General features: G+C 40.0%; 2 protein-coding genes across 2 annotated transcripts in view; one reads left to right on the plus strand and one right to left on the minus strand.

The window, feature by feature from the left end:
• Positions 1–15,063, plus strand: part of LOC106051503 (protein disulfide-isomerase TMX3-like) — a 126,932-nt gene that overhangs the window by 35,846 nt on the left and 76,023 nt on the right. The window lies entirely within an intron of this gene.
• The window catches only part of LOC106060938 (fibrinogen C domain-containing protein 1-like), a 52,896-nt gene continuing 38,391 nt past the window's right edge, over positions 559–15,063 (minus strand). The window contains exons 3-4 of the mRNA XM_056034517.1: positions 6,330–6,662; positions 559–4,405 (exon numbers count right to left, since the gene is read on the minus strand). Of these exons, the coding sequence (XP_055890492.1) occupies positions 4,089–4,405; positions 6,330–6,662 (650 nt within the window). The 3' untranslated portion in view covers positions 559–4,088. The remainder of the gene's footprint in view (positions 4,406–6,329; positions 6,663–15,063) is intronic.

A 15,063-nucleotide genomic window follows, 5' to 3' on the forward strand; every position in this document is an offset into this window, starting at 1 on the left:
TGAGTGCCTAAAGGCCTCACGGAAACCTTCTCCTAGTTTCTCCTTCCGGTCCGCTGAAACTATTGGACCAGAGCAAACTGAGGTATGCCACAGAATGAAAGATGCGCTATCCCAGAGATATTAAAAATAGATTTAAACAAATCAAGCATTAAGAGCTACTTTTCCTAAATGTGCATCAAATGTATATGAATGAACTATTTTCACTTAGTCTTCGCTAGAAAAATAACGATTTCCAGGAAAAACTATATAGTGTCAAAGACGCTAAAGTGAATTTCGCTGTTGCCAACTAAATAAAGAAGATTTGAACTATGCTTCTAACAAAAGCTCAATGCGTGGCAGGGGCATCTTCCTATCAACTCTCCTTTATCACTGTTAATAGGTTGCCCATTTGTTTTGAAATCAGTTTTAAATCCTAGAGCGTCTTCCACTTCCTTTAGATTGAAATATATATATATTGAAATTAGTGTGTGATAGAAATGGGAAAGCTTTAGAAAAATTGACTGTGCAATGCTAAAAAGTTTTACAAATATTTTCTTGTGCTTTTTAAAGAAACAAAGGTTATCAAATAGTTCTTTATTTTATACGCCGGAAACACCTAAAAGCTAACTGTTTAAACATTCCCCGCCATACATGAAATGCTCCAATACATTCAAGATGTTGTACCAACTCAATGTGGTCAATAGCTCTTTGAATATGTGAAATAAAACGGACTAATGGAACATAATATGTAATTTTTTTTTCATGAAATATAATTTACAATTGATGATCATTCAACTATTGGATAGCAGCGATGCAATTTATAATAATCTAAAAACACACAAAACTTATGCAAAGCGTGAATAAGTTTTCCGAAACACATTTTGACAATGCTAATAGTTCTTGCCTGTAGAAAATTGTAACAATGTTCCAATGAAGCTCCGATTGTAAAATTGGGATATACACTGTACCTCGTCTGTTATTCCTCTGTCTGATTAATTCGGTTTGTAGGCCTACTATGCTAATGAAAAGGTATTGCAAGAGTGAAGAAATGGAATATTTATCCAGCTCATTTATGTCAACCTTAAGTCTTTTTTTATTGGTTTAACCAGCTGGTAGCATGACCGAAAAATAACAGCAGTGATTATCTCCCTTCTGCGACCCTCAATTTCATTATTGACGGTGTGTTACGTTTTACAAAATCACACTTCATTGGTCGCAAACCGTTGCGCTGTTCTCCCACTTCTGAATCCTTCTCTTGGGTTAGGAACTTTCAAATCTATTTAGGAATAGTTTCACGATCAAGAATGTCTAGGAGGCTACATCGAATTTCATCGATGCCAAGGCAATCAAAAAGAAGTGAGCTATAAATGCGTGACAGTTGATCGTCGTATCGAATGTCCTTGACCTTCAAAAAAACACCTAGCTTATCAGCCCTGCCCTTTTCCTATACACCGGATACACCAAATGCTAGCTATTTATAGTTTTTTTTTCACCATGTATGAAAATATTGAAAATCACCACTACATTTCCTCCAATAATGAGTGGTGCAAACATTATCATGTCATCAAATATTAAAACACATCTGTCAAATAAATTGGATAATGCTGAGAAAGGAGAAATCTCCTAAGTAATTATGATACTGTTAATTCTTCTAGTTGGCATATTGCTAACTTTTTTTTTTTATTTTGACCTGATTTAACATTTTTGTTTAGAGCGTAAGCCAAAAGATGTTGATGTAGACTCTGATTGTCAAAGATTTATTGCACATCCCAAGATATACAGGCACACATAGACTTGGTCAAGTACTAGCTACAAAGTGAACTAGCTTGATATGACAAAGTATATCTACCTTCAGATTCAGGGATCACACAAGCATCATAGTCAATCAACTGAACTGAAAGTAGAGTGCCTGTGAATCAACGCATGTGTGTATACACCAGGCTTAGAAGTGGGATTCATTTATTTTTTACAATTCCAGTTCTTATTCCCGAGTCATCAAATACAATATTGCGTTCATTGAAGTGTGAAGTAACCGCTTAGCACAACTAGAAAATTTGGTACTACGCCAGTAGTTCAAAAAATAGGCGCAGGCTAATTATGTAAACTTAAAAATTGCAGTTTTACTTCGGGGAATTAAAAAGCACACTTTCTGTAAATAAGGTGAAGGCATTGCTCCATTCAAATCTGGTTCATGACATTTCTAATGTCAACTCACTTGGGGCAGCCAAAATAAGATTATGTCTTACAATCTCACCGTCGCCTAATTCTGCATGTTCCCCTTGTTCCAATACGTTCCTCATTAACACTTGGGAAAGAATCAAGTATGTTTAGCTCTTCACGTTTTTTTTTGTGTGAAACTCCATCAAAGCACTTGGGTACGTTTTATTGCCCTATTTCACATCCAAATTCTATTAGCGCCACACGCTGATCTCGCGTTTTAAACGGAGCAACATTAGGTTTAAAATTTTTATGGTAAATAACAGCGTCAGTGGCGTTTTCGTTTTCCTTTGATGTTTTCTGTTCAAGACACGCCCTCCAATGCTTCTTGACACACTGTTAAAGATTTGAACAAACTGTACGTTTTCAATGCTCGCTCTCCAGGCTGGCTGCCTCGTGGGCCCCATTCTTGAAATGTGTACGCCATGGAACGAAATCTTGATTGATCTAAATCTGTACTTCCGGGACATTCGTCTGCCCCACTGCACAGAAGTATGGAGATGTTGCCAATGTTTGTTCTATTTTTGTCTGTACTGAAAGAATCAAACACCCGCCTTCAAGTTGTACCGTGTTTCAGGTTCCACCGTCTGCCCCCACAAAGACTCTGCCGTCTGCCTCACCAAGGCTTCAACGTCTGCTTCTCAAAGATTCCATCGTCAAAGGCTCCTCTGTCTGTGTACCACGTGACACCGACGTTTCTCGCCTACGATTGGTTGAAATAATTTTTCCACTAGGGGTCGCTTTAGGGAACTTTGCAGAATAAGCTTACCAACGACACAATTGACTTCTTGACCTTAGCGGACTCTAAACCATCAAGTGTCAATAGTTAACAACGATGTACTTGTTGGCTCCTATGCTTTTAAAGTTTCTAACATTTTTCAAGCCCTTTCCCCAACTCCTATTTCTACTAGCCTCCATGGGAACTGCTTCACCATCATTCATCCTTGAGTTTTGATCATCGCCTGAGTTTCACCGGTGTGTCTCAAATGTTTTGTGATCACATTAAAGTGAAATGTTATATTCTGAACCAGCGTTTCGTACACGGACTTGAACATAGAGCTTTTTTTTTTTTTTTTTTTAGTATTCATATATATGTATATATAGTTTATATAGTGCAAAGATATAGCCCAAAAAATTCTCTCAGTCAGTCGCCTTAGAGTTGTTAAGTTAATATTGCAAAGATATAGCCCGAAACATTCTCCCAATCAGCCGCCTTTGAGTTGTTAACTTGATATTGCAATACAGCCAAAACATTCTCCCAATCAGTCGCCTTAGAGATGTTAACTTGATATTGCAATACAGCCAAAACTTTCTCCCAATCAGTCGCCTTTGAGTTGTTAACTTGATATTGCAATACAGCCAAAACTTTCTCCCAATCAGTCGCCTTTGAGTTGTTAACTTGATATTGCAATACAGCCAAAACATTCTCCCAATCAGTCGCCTTAGAGATGTTAACTTGATATTGCAATACAGCCAAAACATTCTCCCAATCAGTCGCCTTAGAGTTAACTTAATATTGCAGTGATAAAGTGAAAACATTCCCTCAATGATAGCTCCAAATGTTGAAAACTTAATAATGCAATGATTGGTTCTTGGTAACCTAACTGTGAAGTGGCTTCCAATGATTTGGAAGCTGTTACCCTAGAACTAATTGCACACAATGTTCCACGATGTTCTCTTTCGCGCAACTCTGAAGCATTGGATTCACAATAATATGGAGCTTTCAGCGTTGGAAGAGCTCTCGCTAATTACTTGTTTGGAATAGTTTGATCTCTAGTCACGTGGTCTCATGTATTAAATTTAGCGATTTATGCACATAAACATTCAAACCTTGTTGCACATAGACATTGTATAGATATCAATAGATTGAGATAAACTAATATAAGCAAAGATCAGTCCTCTTGGTGGGAGTCATCTTGTAAAGGTCTAATCTTCATCTCTGTTGCCTTCAGCTGCTCTCTCTTCCAGTGGTTCCACGCTAGACCCCGCCACGTCACGTCGCTGCGGTTCTGGTAGGGGCCATTGAGCAGGGCGAACCAGCAGTTGTCAAACCACCAGCCGGCCTCCCATTCCTGGGCGCAGCTGGCGTCCCTGCGGGCGTCGTTGTCTTTGTCCATGGTGGAGAATTTTTTACCGTTGTGCTTGTGGAGTGAATCCTGGGCGCTGCCGCTGTAGCCTGTAATGTGGAGCTTGTAGCCGTCTCTTTCTCCTAATGAAAGAAAGAAAACTTTGCTTATTATCTGATGAAGAGAGAATTGTTCTGATTTAATACTTTAGGATAGTAGTAAAATAGGGCAGAAAAACAGTGGTGAGGATTTGAAAAACTGTAGTGAGAATTTAAAGAACAGTGGTGAGAATTTGAAAAACAGTAATAAGGATTTGAAAAACAGTGGTGAGAATTTGAAAAACAGTGGTAAGGATTTTGAAATAGTGGTAATGATTTGAAAAACAGTGGTGAGGATTTGAAAAATAGTGGTAATGATTTGAAAAACAGTGGTGAGGATTTTGTTCGAGTGTCCTGATCTGCATGGACTTAAAGAGGAGAGCCTTGCCAGATCTACTAGGTCTATTTGGGAGCTTAGATTTGTTTCTCCGAACCGGAGAGTTTCTTGCCTGGGCACTAGAGTTGTCCGTCCATTTAATTTTAGTTCTCCATAATAAGTGTATTCAGTTTCCTATTCACATTTTGAGGCTATCTTTAAAAACAAACATCTTTATATCCTGGCCTTGTACGTGTTGGTTTGTTCTAATTGCATATTTGAAGGACGCTAAACAGCTATTTCCTGGTATAAGACATTTGATGCTAGTATGTGAAACCCAAGCTTCGCCATATGGTTCCCACAGATCTAGGCCATTCATGGATGCAAGTTTCCAGTGGGAGTTCAACTAGAGCAGGGGTTCTCAACCTGTGGGTCGCGACCCCCTTGGGGGTCGATTGACCATTTGCCAGGGGTCGCCTAAGACCATCGAAACTATGGATTGTTATTATCCATTCTTCTATTGCTGTATGTGTGTGTGTGTGTGGGGGGGGGGTGGCGGCAGAATGGGGGATTGTAAAAAGGGATCGCCGAACTTAAAAGGTTGAGAACCGCTGAACTATCCTAAAGGAATTTTTTTTTAAAGTTAAACAAGTGAATAGTTCAATTTAACGTGGTAGAGAAGGGGAAATAACTGCGTTTATTTAATACAAATGAGAACTCTTTTCAAACAACTCGTTCATAAATCATTACTCAGTACCGGTGGCGTTGCATGAGCACTTGATCTATTCCAGTGTAAATAAGCTCTCTATGGGCTTAAGGTAACTGAGCTAACTTTGCGTGCACTGACAGAAGGACGTACAGACAGGCCAATGTAAAACCTCTAAAAAGGGGGGGGGGCATACCTAACTAGTTGTACGATGCTGCTGTAACACACAAACGCACCTATCTGAAGTTCGAACTGTCACATCTTCGGCTTTGTTCGTTTGTTGGCTGTGGCAAGGTTTGACCAAGAAACAACGAACACTGTCAAGTATAAACGTCTCAATAACTCAGGCTATTTTGGGAGGAGTCTATTTTTCTTGCCGTAGAGCTAAAAATAACACACAAGGGCGCGAAAAATAAAGTTTTCACACTTTCGCAGTGTTTTTCTAGATCTCAGATTAAAAAGTATAACTGAAGGCCGAGGGTTGTCAGAATATTCTAGCATGCTGCACTAATGCTTTCTCTGTAGATTTACAATTTCAATTCATTTATATTTTGCCATTCTATCTGAAGCGGGTGCTAGAAAAGCCCTTGCAGATGACGTAAAGAAAACTTAAAAGACCACCGGCGGACAACAGCTTTGTCTGCATCAGGTTTTGAAAAATATTCAGGTCGGAACTGGGCCCACATGAAACACTGCACTCATCTTTATTCTCCGGAATCGAAGACATAGCCATTTTAACAGAAGCGTTCTGCCTGAACATTTATTCAAGTTTGTGAGATCTAAATTAATTTCGTATTCTAATTTGAATTAGCCTTCAAGGACTTCAAATCAACTGATCTACAACATAAGTGCAGTGTCACTAGATTTACACTTATAATTACTACAGTGTAATAACCATGCAATACATACAGCGTCACATACACATAGACAGGATTACTTAAGTTTACCATCAATTTTAAAACTTGAGTAGACAGCGTACACTCTGTTCCCTGCAAAGTCCCAGAGGTCCACGCGAAGCTGGTACCTGTCCTGGTTGGTCAGCAGGAAAATGTTGTCGTTCCCCAGCCAGTGCTCGCCGCTGACGTCACCGAAGCCCGACCTGTACTTGTCCCAGCTCTGGGTGAAGTTGACGGAGCCGTCCCTCCGCCTCTGGATGACCAGCCAGCCCCCCTTGGGCGTGTCCATGTCGCACCATACCGGAATGGGGCAGCCAGAGTAGAGCGGCTTGATGAAGTAGATGTCGCTGGTGTGGTGGCCGGCATCATACACCTCCGTACAATCTGTAGAGATGATAAAAGTAATCTTATAAGACGGGCAGTAGGATTTATCTCATTCACTTTTTTTTCCTTGCATGACACTGATTTACACATGATCAGAGTTAGCCTGTACATAATATCGACATGGCTCATGCCCTTGCAAGGGTAAAGTATAATTAAAGTACTATAAGGAGGGACTGTAATACGTTCAAAGGAATGAATTAGGTAAGATTCATCTATATCAAAAGTAGAGTACCCCTTTTAAGACTTTGCGATCTATGAAGATAATGCAAAGGTCATGTGTTTCTGTGACCCAGGGTTAACTAGGGTGTCATGTAGTCAGCACAACGACCAACTAAAGTCAGGTACCCTTTAGATTTTTGTGGACTCGGGGGCTTCCTAAAAATCCCGAAATTCAAAAACCCAGTTTTCATCTACATTCGAACTCGAGATCTCTCGGTTCAGAAACCAAGCGCTCTACCCCTAAGCCACCAAGCCCCTATTATGTATAGTACTGTGAGAAAAATGCAGGACTACTTAAACGGCTGTGATTTGTAGGATTGGAATAGAAGTTTTGTGATATATAGTTCTGTAATTTAACGACAGTTATATGAAGCATTGCTGTAAAACAAAAAATAAGAGCATAAAATACAAGATAAGAGCATAAAATACAAGGTAAGAGCATCAACTTTAGGAGGATTCGAACTCGCCACTTCTTGCAGGAAACAGTTTTGCTGTCTTTCCCCTTCTATACTCTATTAAGTGTAAACAACTTGAACAAAACAGCTGAGTGATAAGTGATCTTGTTATCTTGCACCAGTGGTATCTCGTCTTTGTATTTTGTCTTACTGAAACTACTCGTTCTGTCGTCTTCTAGCGTTGACTCGAGCCATACATCACTTTGAAAGAATTGGAATGAAATCATGCTGTGCCTCCACGGGAAAGAAAAAAAACACACTTTATAATTTTGAAGAAAATAAATGATTTTGTAAACACGAACACAGGCGGCACAGACAGCATAATTTAGATTCCAGACCAAAAAGACCGAACTCTAATCTGTTGGTCATGACGCAGCCCATGTTGTAGGTACATTCATCTCTGATGGATTTCTCAGGCCGGCGGAGTTATAACTCTGATGACAATAGTCGCGCCCTGGGTGTATAATCTTCCGAGCACATCAAACACCAGGAGCCTAGTAGACTAAAGAATGTGATCACACAGGGAGCAACTCTCCGTGGGAGTTTCTAGAGCACTGAGTGAACTTTCTACAATCAGTATACTAAAGACTGGGTGTCATCAGTACAAAGTAGACTGGTTGTACGAACTTAGAGCAATGTCATCAGTACACAGAAGACTTGTTGTACGAAATTAGAGCAGTATCATCAGTACACAGAAGACTTGGTGTACGAACTTAGAGCAGTGTCATCAGTACACAGAAGTCTTGATGTACGAAATTAGAGCAGTATCATCAGTACACAGCAGACTTGGTGTACGAAATTAGAGCAGTATCATCAGTACACAGCAGACTTGGTGTACGAAATTAGAGCAGTATCATCGGTACACAGAAGACTCGGTGTACGAAATTAGAGCAGTATCATCAGTACACAGCAGACTTGGTGTACGAAATTAGAGCAGTATCATCAGTACACAGAAGACTTGGCGTACGAAATTAGAGCAGTATCATCAGTACACAGAAGACTCGGTGTACGAAATTAGAGCAGTATCCTCAGTACACAGAAGACTTGGTGTGTGAAATTAGAGCAGTGTCATCAGTACACAGAAGACTCGGTGTATGAACAATAGGTCAACAGGAAGTAGATCCAGTATTAGTGAAATAAAAAGTTCATGTTCATTCTTTATGAATCAAGTTTTGTTTTGGCCAGATTTTCACAACTCACCTTATATTATTTCTTGTAGATTTCATGCGACGTTCTATTTCTGGGAAATAGTTGCTAAATACTTGACTATTGTATACTAGTCGACCTGCGGCGTACCATACGCCGCTATTTACAAGTATTTAGTGACGGGCGAATACTACTTGTTCTCTCCCGCCTTTTTTTTTTTTTGTCGTCGCTAAAGCTACTTGGGGTAACTCTAGTCCGACTTGCAGAAATAAGAGAGTAATCTTTCCATGACATCTTGGTGGTGTCTGGCGTGGTTGAGCCATGAAGAGAATTATATATAGAGATGATTATTAATTTGATCTTTAGATGAAAACTTCCACGGAGACTTCCACCAGCTGAGTGTTCGTAAATTACATGAATTTCTACACTCATCCTTTTATCTTCGGACGCTCAACAAGCCTAAATCATTATTACGATATAAAATACCTTTATGTCATTCTCTGGCACTCCCAGCATCCAGATTCGTTAAATGTAAACAACATTTAATGTAGTCTTTTATTTAGCAGTGTCCGCTGAGAAATGTTTTAATGATGTGTCAGGTCTGAAGTAATTCCGCCCTCTGACAGGTAACAAGAATCTTCTTAGGAATGTTCCGGGCCTGTTAATTGTCTGGGAGGTCAGTTGTCACCACTCCTTTGGCTGATATTAAAAGTGGGGGATATTGTAGTTTGAGTTATCATATTTTTTTTTCTTTCTTCTTTTATTTGAAATGCTGTAGGATACCGGCAGTGGTAATGTCAAGGTCACAGCCGGGGTTGCGTAGCCACGTGAAATACTGCATTCCTCAGTGATCTTCGGACTCGAAGACAAGCCTTATTAGATGTAATGTCAATAATTATTTAAGATTTTTAAAATGTTTTTCATAAGATAGCAGATCTGGTCGATATTGGTTTTGTCTGTTAGTATTCAACATAATAGACATACACCTAATTAGAAACAAGTTTAATAACGGTATTTTCCCCCACACTATAAATTGGATATGTTAATATTTTATTCAAGTAACTAGAAGAATGGGCAGTCCAACGCATTGAATATAGTCTCAAGCAATACTGCAACACTTCTTTTTTCCTTTCATTTTATATAAGAGACTTGCGCATCTAGTCTATCTCAAAATGTAGTACATATCTTACAGCCTTTAGGGTTAGGTTAGCGGTCGAATGTTGGCCACACTAGGGTTTGGTTAGGGGTCGAATGTTGGCCACACTAGGGTTTGGTTAGGGGTCGAATGTTGGCCACACTAGGGTTTGGTTAGGGGTCGAATGATTGGCCACACTAGGGTTTGGTTAGGACTCGAATGTTGGCCATACTAGGGTTTGGTTAGCGGTCGAATGATTGGCCATACTAGGGTTTGGTTAGGGGTCGAATGATTGACCACACTAGGGTTATGTCAGCGGCCGAATGATTGGCCACACTAGGGTTAGGTTTGCGGTCGAACGATAAAACGTCTGGCCAATCTCACTTTCATAGTTGCCATCACAATGTCTTTGTAAATGATAACATCTGTAACATTGAGAACAAGAACATGTCCTAAAACATTGAGAACAAGAACATGTCCTAAAACATTGAGAACAAGAACATGTCCTAAAACATTGAGAACAAGAACATGTCCTAAAACATTGCGAACAAGAACAAGTTCTAAAACATTGAGAACAAGAACATGTCATAAAACATTGAGAACAAGAACATGTCCTAAAACATTGAGAACAAGAACATGTCCTAAAACATTGAGAACAAGAACATGTCCTAAAACATTGAGAACAAGAACATGTCCTAAAACATTGCGAACAAGAACAAGTTCTAAAACATTGAGAACAAGAACATGTCATAAAACATTGAGAACAAGAACATGTCCTAAAACATTGAGAACAAGAACATGTCCTAAAACATTGCGAACAAGAACAAGTCCTAAAACATTGAGAACAAGAACATGTCCTAAAACATTGAGAACAAGAACATGTCCTAAAACATTGAGAACAAGAACATGTCCTAAAACATTGCGAACAAGAACAAGTCCTAAAACATTGAGAACAAGAACATGTCCTAAAACATTGAGAACAAGAACATGTCCTAAAACATTGAGAACAAGAACATGTCCTAAAACATTGAGAACAAGAACATGTCCTAAAACATTGAGAACAAGAACATGTCCTAAAACATTGAGAACAAGAACATGTCCTAAAACATTGAGAACAAGAACATGTCCTAAAACATTGAGAACAAGAACATGTCCTAAAACATTGAGAACAAGAACATGTTCTAAAACAACGAGATCAAGAACATGTTTGGCTTTTAAAAAAAAAGAAATTCTTGACATCGAATTTGGCTTTTAAAATCATTTCTCTCTGTATTGCATAGTAGCATCTTTTTTTGTTTTTTTGCGCTACCGAGTGTAACGAAATGTTTCGGGGGACATCATTTCCTATTCATTCTTTACTCTACCTGGTTCGTTATTGTATGCCATCACGCCCACGTGTTCTGTATAGAATCGCTTGGAAGTATGTGAAGTATCTAGTAGTCTACTCTGTTGGTAACGAAAAGGGGAGGGACAGCTCTTTGTTGTCTTGTGGGCGTCTTGTGCCGTAAAGCGTCTCTATACAAAGAAATGTCACTGTCACATCCGTTTTAAGGAATAATTTCGAGAGACAAGTTTTATATCCTACCCCCCCCCCCCCCCCCACCAAAAAAAAAATGGGGTTGACATAAATTGGATTTCAAATAAAAGAGCGTCAAACAGGTTTTCAGGATATGAGTTACAATGTAACATCGCCCTTTGGAGTTTGTAGTAACTTTCTACTAAGCAGACATATAACACATATTTCGGATGCACTAGATACACTCGTATAGTTTAGGATAGAAAATGGTGAATTAAATATAGTGAATTAAATACGGACCGTCGTGACCAGGGTACGAAACACTCGCTGACCCCCTAGCAGTAGCACAGGACTGTCGTGACCAGGGCACGAAACACTCGCTGACCGCCTAGCAGTAGCACAGGACTGTCGTGACCAGGACACGAACCACAGACCGCCCAGCAGTAGCACAGGGCTCACGTGACCAAGGTTGGAACCACGGACCACCTAGTAGTAACAGAGGACGAGATGGACTGACCACATTTTCAAATAAGTCTTCTATGTAGCATAGTTAATTTCATATGTACACTTTGAACAGAAAATGATCCAAGTCGAATGTATACTATCATCAGAGAAAAACATGCAGACGAATCACATCAAATAAAACTCAAGAAGCGTCCATTAGATCATTGGAAAGCGTTTGACAGTTTAAAAAAACAAACAAACCCGAGGGATCAACACGGGCACATTTTTTAAACTCCATAAGCTCTTTTTAATCAGCTTACACACGTTCTTGTAAGTTGAATGTAATTGGAAGATAGACCTCACGGAGATAGAAAAACATATTCCTTGAGCTTATGCGCCATTACAAATTAGGACTGTTTAGCAAACACTTCTGTAACATAGAAGTCTTTTTTTTCCCTTAGATCTTCAAGACGCAATGTTTAGTTTTTAAATATGGCTATCAACAGTATCGAATGACACTGGAGGTAATTGTGCATCAATTACTATTGCCATAAACAATGTAGGCTTTAAAAGATTACATGTTTAATATTGTTATGTTTCAATCAAGTGCTAAGTGAGTGTTTGCCTACAACTGTTACGTTATGTACAGCTCGGGTGTGTGTGTATTTGGTGCATTGAAGGGACACCTTCGCTAACACATTCACCGAGAACTTGACATTTCTGCATTGAAAAGATGTGTTTACAATGAATGAAGTCACATGCTCTTTTTAAAGTATACTATGCAACTTTAGTTAATAGTCTAGGATCCGTCGCAAACATAGTTTTTTTTAGAGATTGAATATTTTAAAATACAAATGTCTCCACATACAGGGTGGTCCAAACGTATGTGAGACAGGATGTGGAACAGGTTTAGGCAGCGGATTGAGACCTTACTTTGACAAAATGTAAGGACTTTTGTATACCATGTCTTTGTCTAAACAAAAAAAAAACAACAAAAAAAAACAAACAAACAAACAACAAAAAACGAATATGTTAGGAAAGAGAATTGTAGGTATGAAAATGAAAAGTTATGCGTTATTTTGTTTTTCTGCTTTATATATAATCACTAGAGACATTCACATTTTAAACTTTCAATTTTAAAAGCTTATGCCGTGTGAATGTTAAGTCAGATTTGAACCTTTCAAAGCATTTCAACCGAACTCACCTAGAAACATAGCTTACTCCATTGGGGCTAGCTAGAACTCGGACCAATAGAACATCTTCTTAGAGTGTAACAATATCAACACCAGCGACACCTTCTCGGGCACAGGTCATCAGAGGACACTCCTATCTCTCTGTTTACGTTTCTAGGACCTGCCACATACTCGCATGTTCTGACGCTTGCTATTTAAAACATCCTATCCTAGAACCACTTCTGGCCAACGCTCTAAATCAGCGGTTCTCAACCTTTTAAGCTCGGCGACACCTCTTAACCCCCCCCCCCCAACTCTGCCGCGACCCCCCCCCCTCCCGCACACTCACACAGCAATAGAAGAGTAGACAAAAACAATCCATTTTTTTCGATGGTCTTTGGCGACCCCTGGCAAATCGTCAATCGACCCCCCCAAGAGGGTCGCGACCCACAGGTTGAGAACCCCTGCTCTAAATTAAGAGTGGCAAGTGACGAGATGGTTGATCTCTGCGTACGCGGTCTGCATGATCCTGCCATTGCTACATAGAATATGCAGTACACTCACTTGAGACCTCCTGCTAAAGTAAGGCACAGACGATGATTTGAGAACCGCGTCACGTTTGGCATAACATAGAGGTCACAGGTTGAGATTTTCATTGCCCACAAAACTGCACTCGTCCTTAAACTTCGGGTTACTCGGTGAACGACAGTGCTGCTAGTAAAACTATAGACTGTAATAGTTGTCAAAAAATATATTCTTTACAGAGGTTTACAAGAGAAAAAAATAAATCTTGCAGACATTCCGAACATTCTGACCCACGGTGATCTGGCTACAGGTACCAGACACCTGTGCGCCCAGAGGAGGACAAAACGGAAGATATAGCCTGACAAAGGAGGACAAGAGAGGACACAGATGACAATAGGATAAAAGGAGGACATAAAAGAGAGCGAAGCCAGACAAAGGAGGACAAAAAAGAGGGCATAGCCTTACGAAGGAGGACAAAAAAAAGAGGGCATAGCCTGACAAAGGAGGGCAAAAAAGGAGGACATAGCCTGACAAAGGAGGACAAAAAAGGAGGACATAGCCTGACAAAGGAGAAACAAAAAAAAAAGACAAAGTAAACTTTAAAACCAGGCTTGCAATGTATTTGACAAATCCCGTAATCAGTCAAACCGAGGCTGAACAACAGCTATATTAAGAATAATTTCTCAGACGTGGTCACGCGGTAACTTTTTCGCAGCAACTCGCTATGCGTGCACATGGACTTGTGACATTTCTGGCACATTCTCTTCTTATTGTGTCCCCAAAGATCTGCTTCTCTCTTCTGTATTCTTTGCGCTGATCAGCGGACACGCCCCCTTCTTGCCGTGAGCAGTATCAACAGTTCTTACGTTACGCCAGGAATGCCAAAAGAAAAGCTGCAAATCTTGAAAAGCTCTGGATAAACTTCTTATTTTTTTTTCGAACAACCTTTATAATACGAACACCTGTTCATAAAAAAGGTGGTACATATTATATTCCCTTCTGCTATTTCTGACGGAGTTTGTACGTTTGAACCAGAAGCAATGAAAGAATGAATTTGATTGGTGGAGTAAATGCAACAAGCAATACACAGCAAAGTAAAAGCGTTTAATGTAGACGTGAGGTTCGATTCCATGCACTTCAGATTTTTAGTCTGGTGATTGTGCCAGTAACACAAACACACAATGTATCAGAAATGTCTACAGTCCCCTGGCCAGAAATGTATACAGCCCCCTGACAATAAATGTCTACAGCTCCCATAACAGAAATGACTATAAGCCTCCTACCCAGAAATGTCTACAGTGCTATGGCCAGAAATGTCTCTAGTGCCATGGCCAGAAATGTTTACAGCCCCCTGGCCAGAAATGTATACAGTCCCCTGACAAGAAATGTCTACAGCTCCCATAATAGAAATGACTATAAGTCCCCTACTCAGAAATGTCTCTAGTGCCATGGCCATAAATGTCTACAGTGCCATGGCCAGATATGTATACAGCCCCCTTGCCAGAAATGTCTGCCGTTCCCTGGCCAGAAATGTCCACAGCCCCCTGGCCAGAAATGTATACAGCCCCCTTGCCAGAAATGTCTGCCGTTCCCTGGCCAGAATTGTCTACAGCCCCCTGGCCAGAAATTCCTATAGCCCACTGGCCAGAAATGTCTACAGCCCCCTGGCCAGAAATTCCTATAGCCCACTGGCCAGAAATGTCTACAGCCCCCTGGCCAGAAATTCCTATAGCCCACTGGCCAGAAATTCCTATAGCCCACTGGCCAGAAATTCCTATAGCCCACTGGC

The sequence above is a fragment of the Biomphalaria glabrata genome, chromosome 7, assembly GCF_947242115.1.
Source record: "Biomphalaria glabrata chromosome 7, xgBioGlab47.1, whole genome shotgun sequence".
In the NCBI taxonomy this organism is placed as follows: domain Eukaryota; kingdom Metazoa; phylum Mollusca; class Gastropoda; family Planorbidae; genus Biomphalaria; species Biomphalaria glabrata.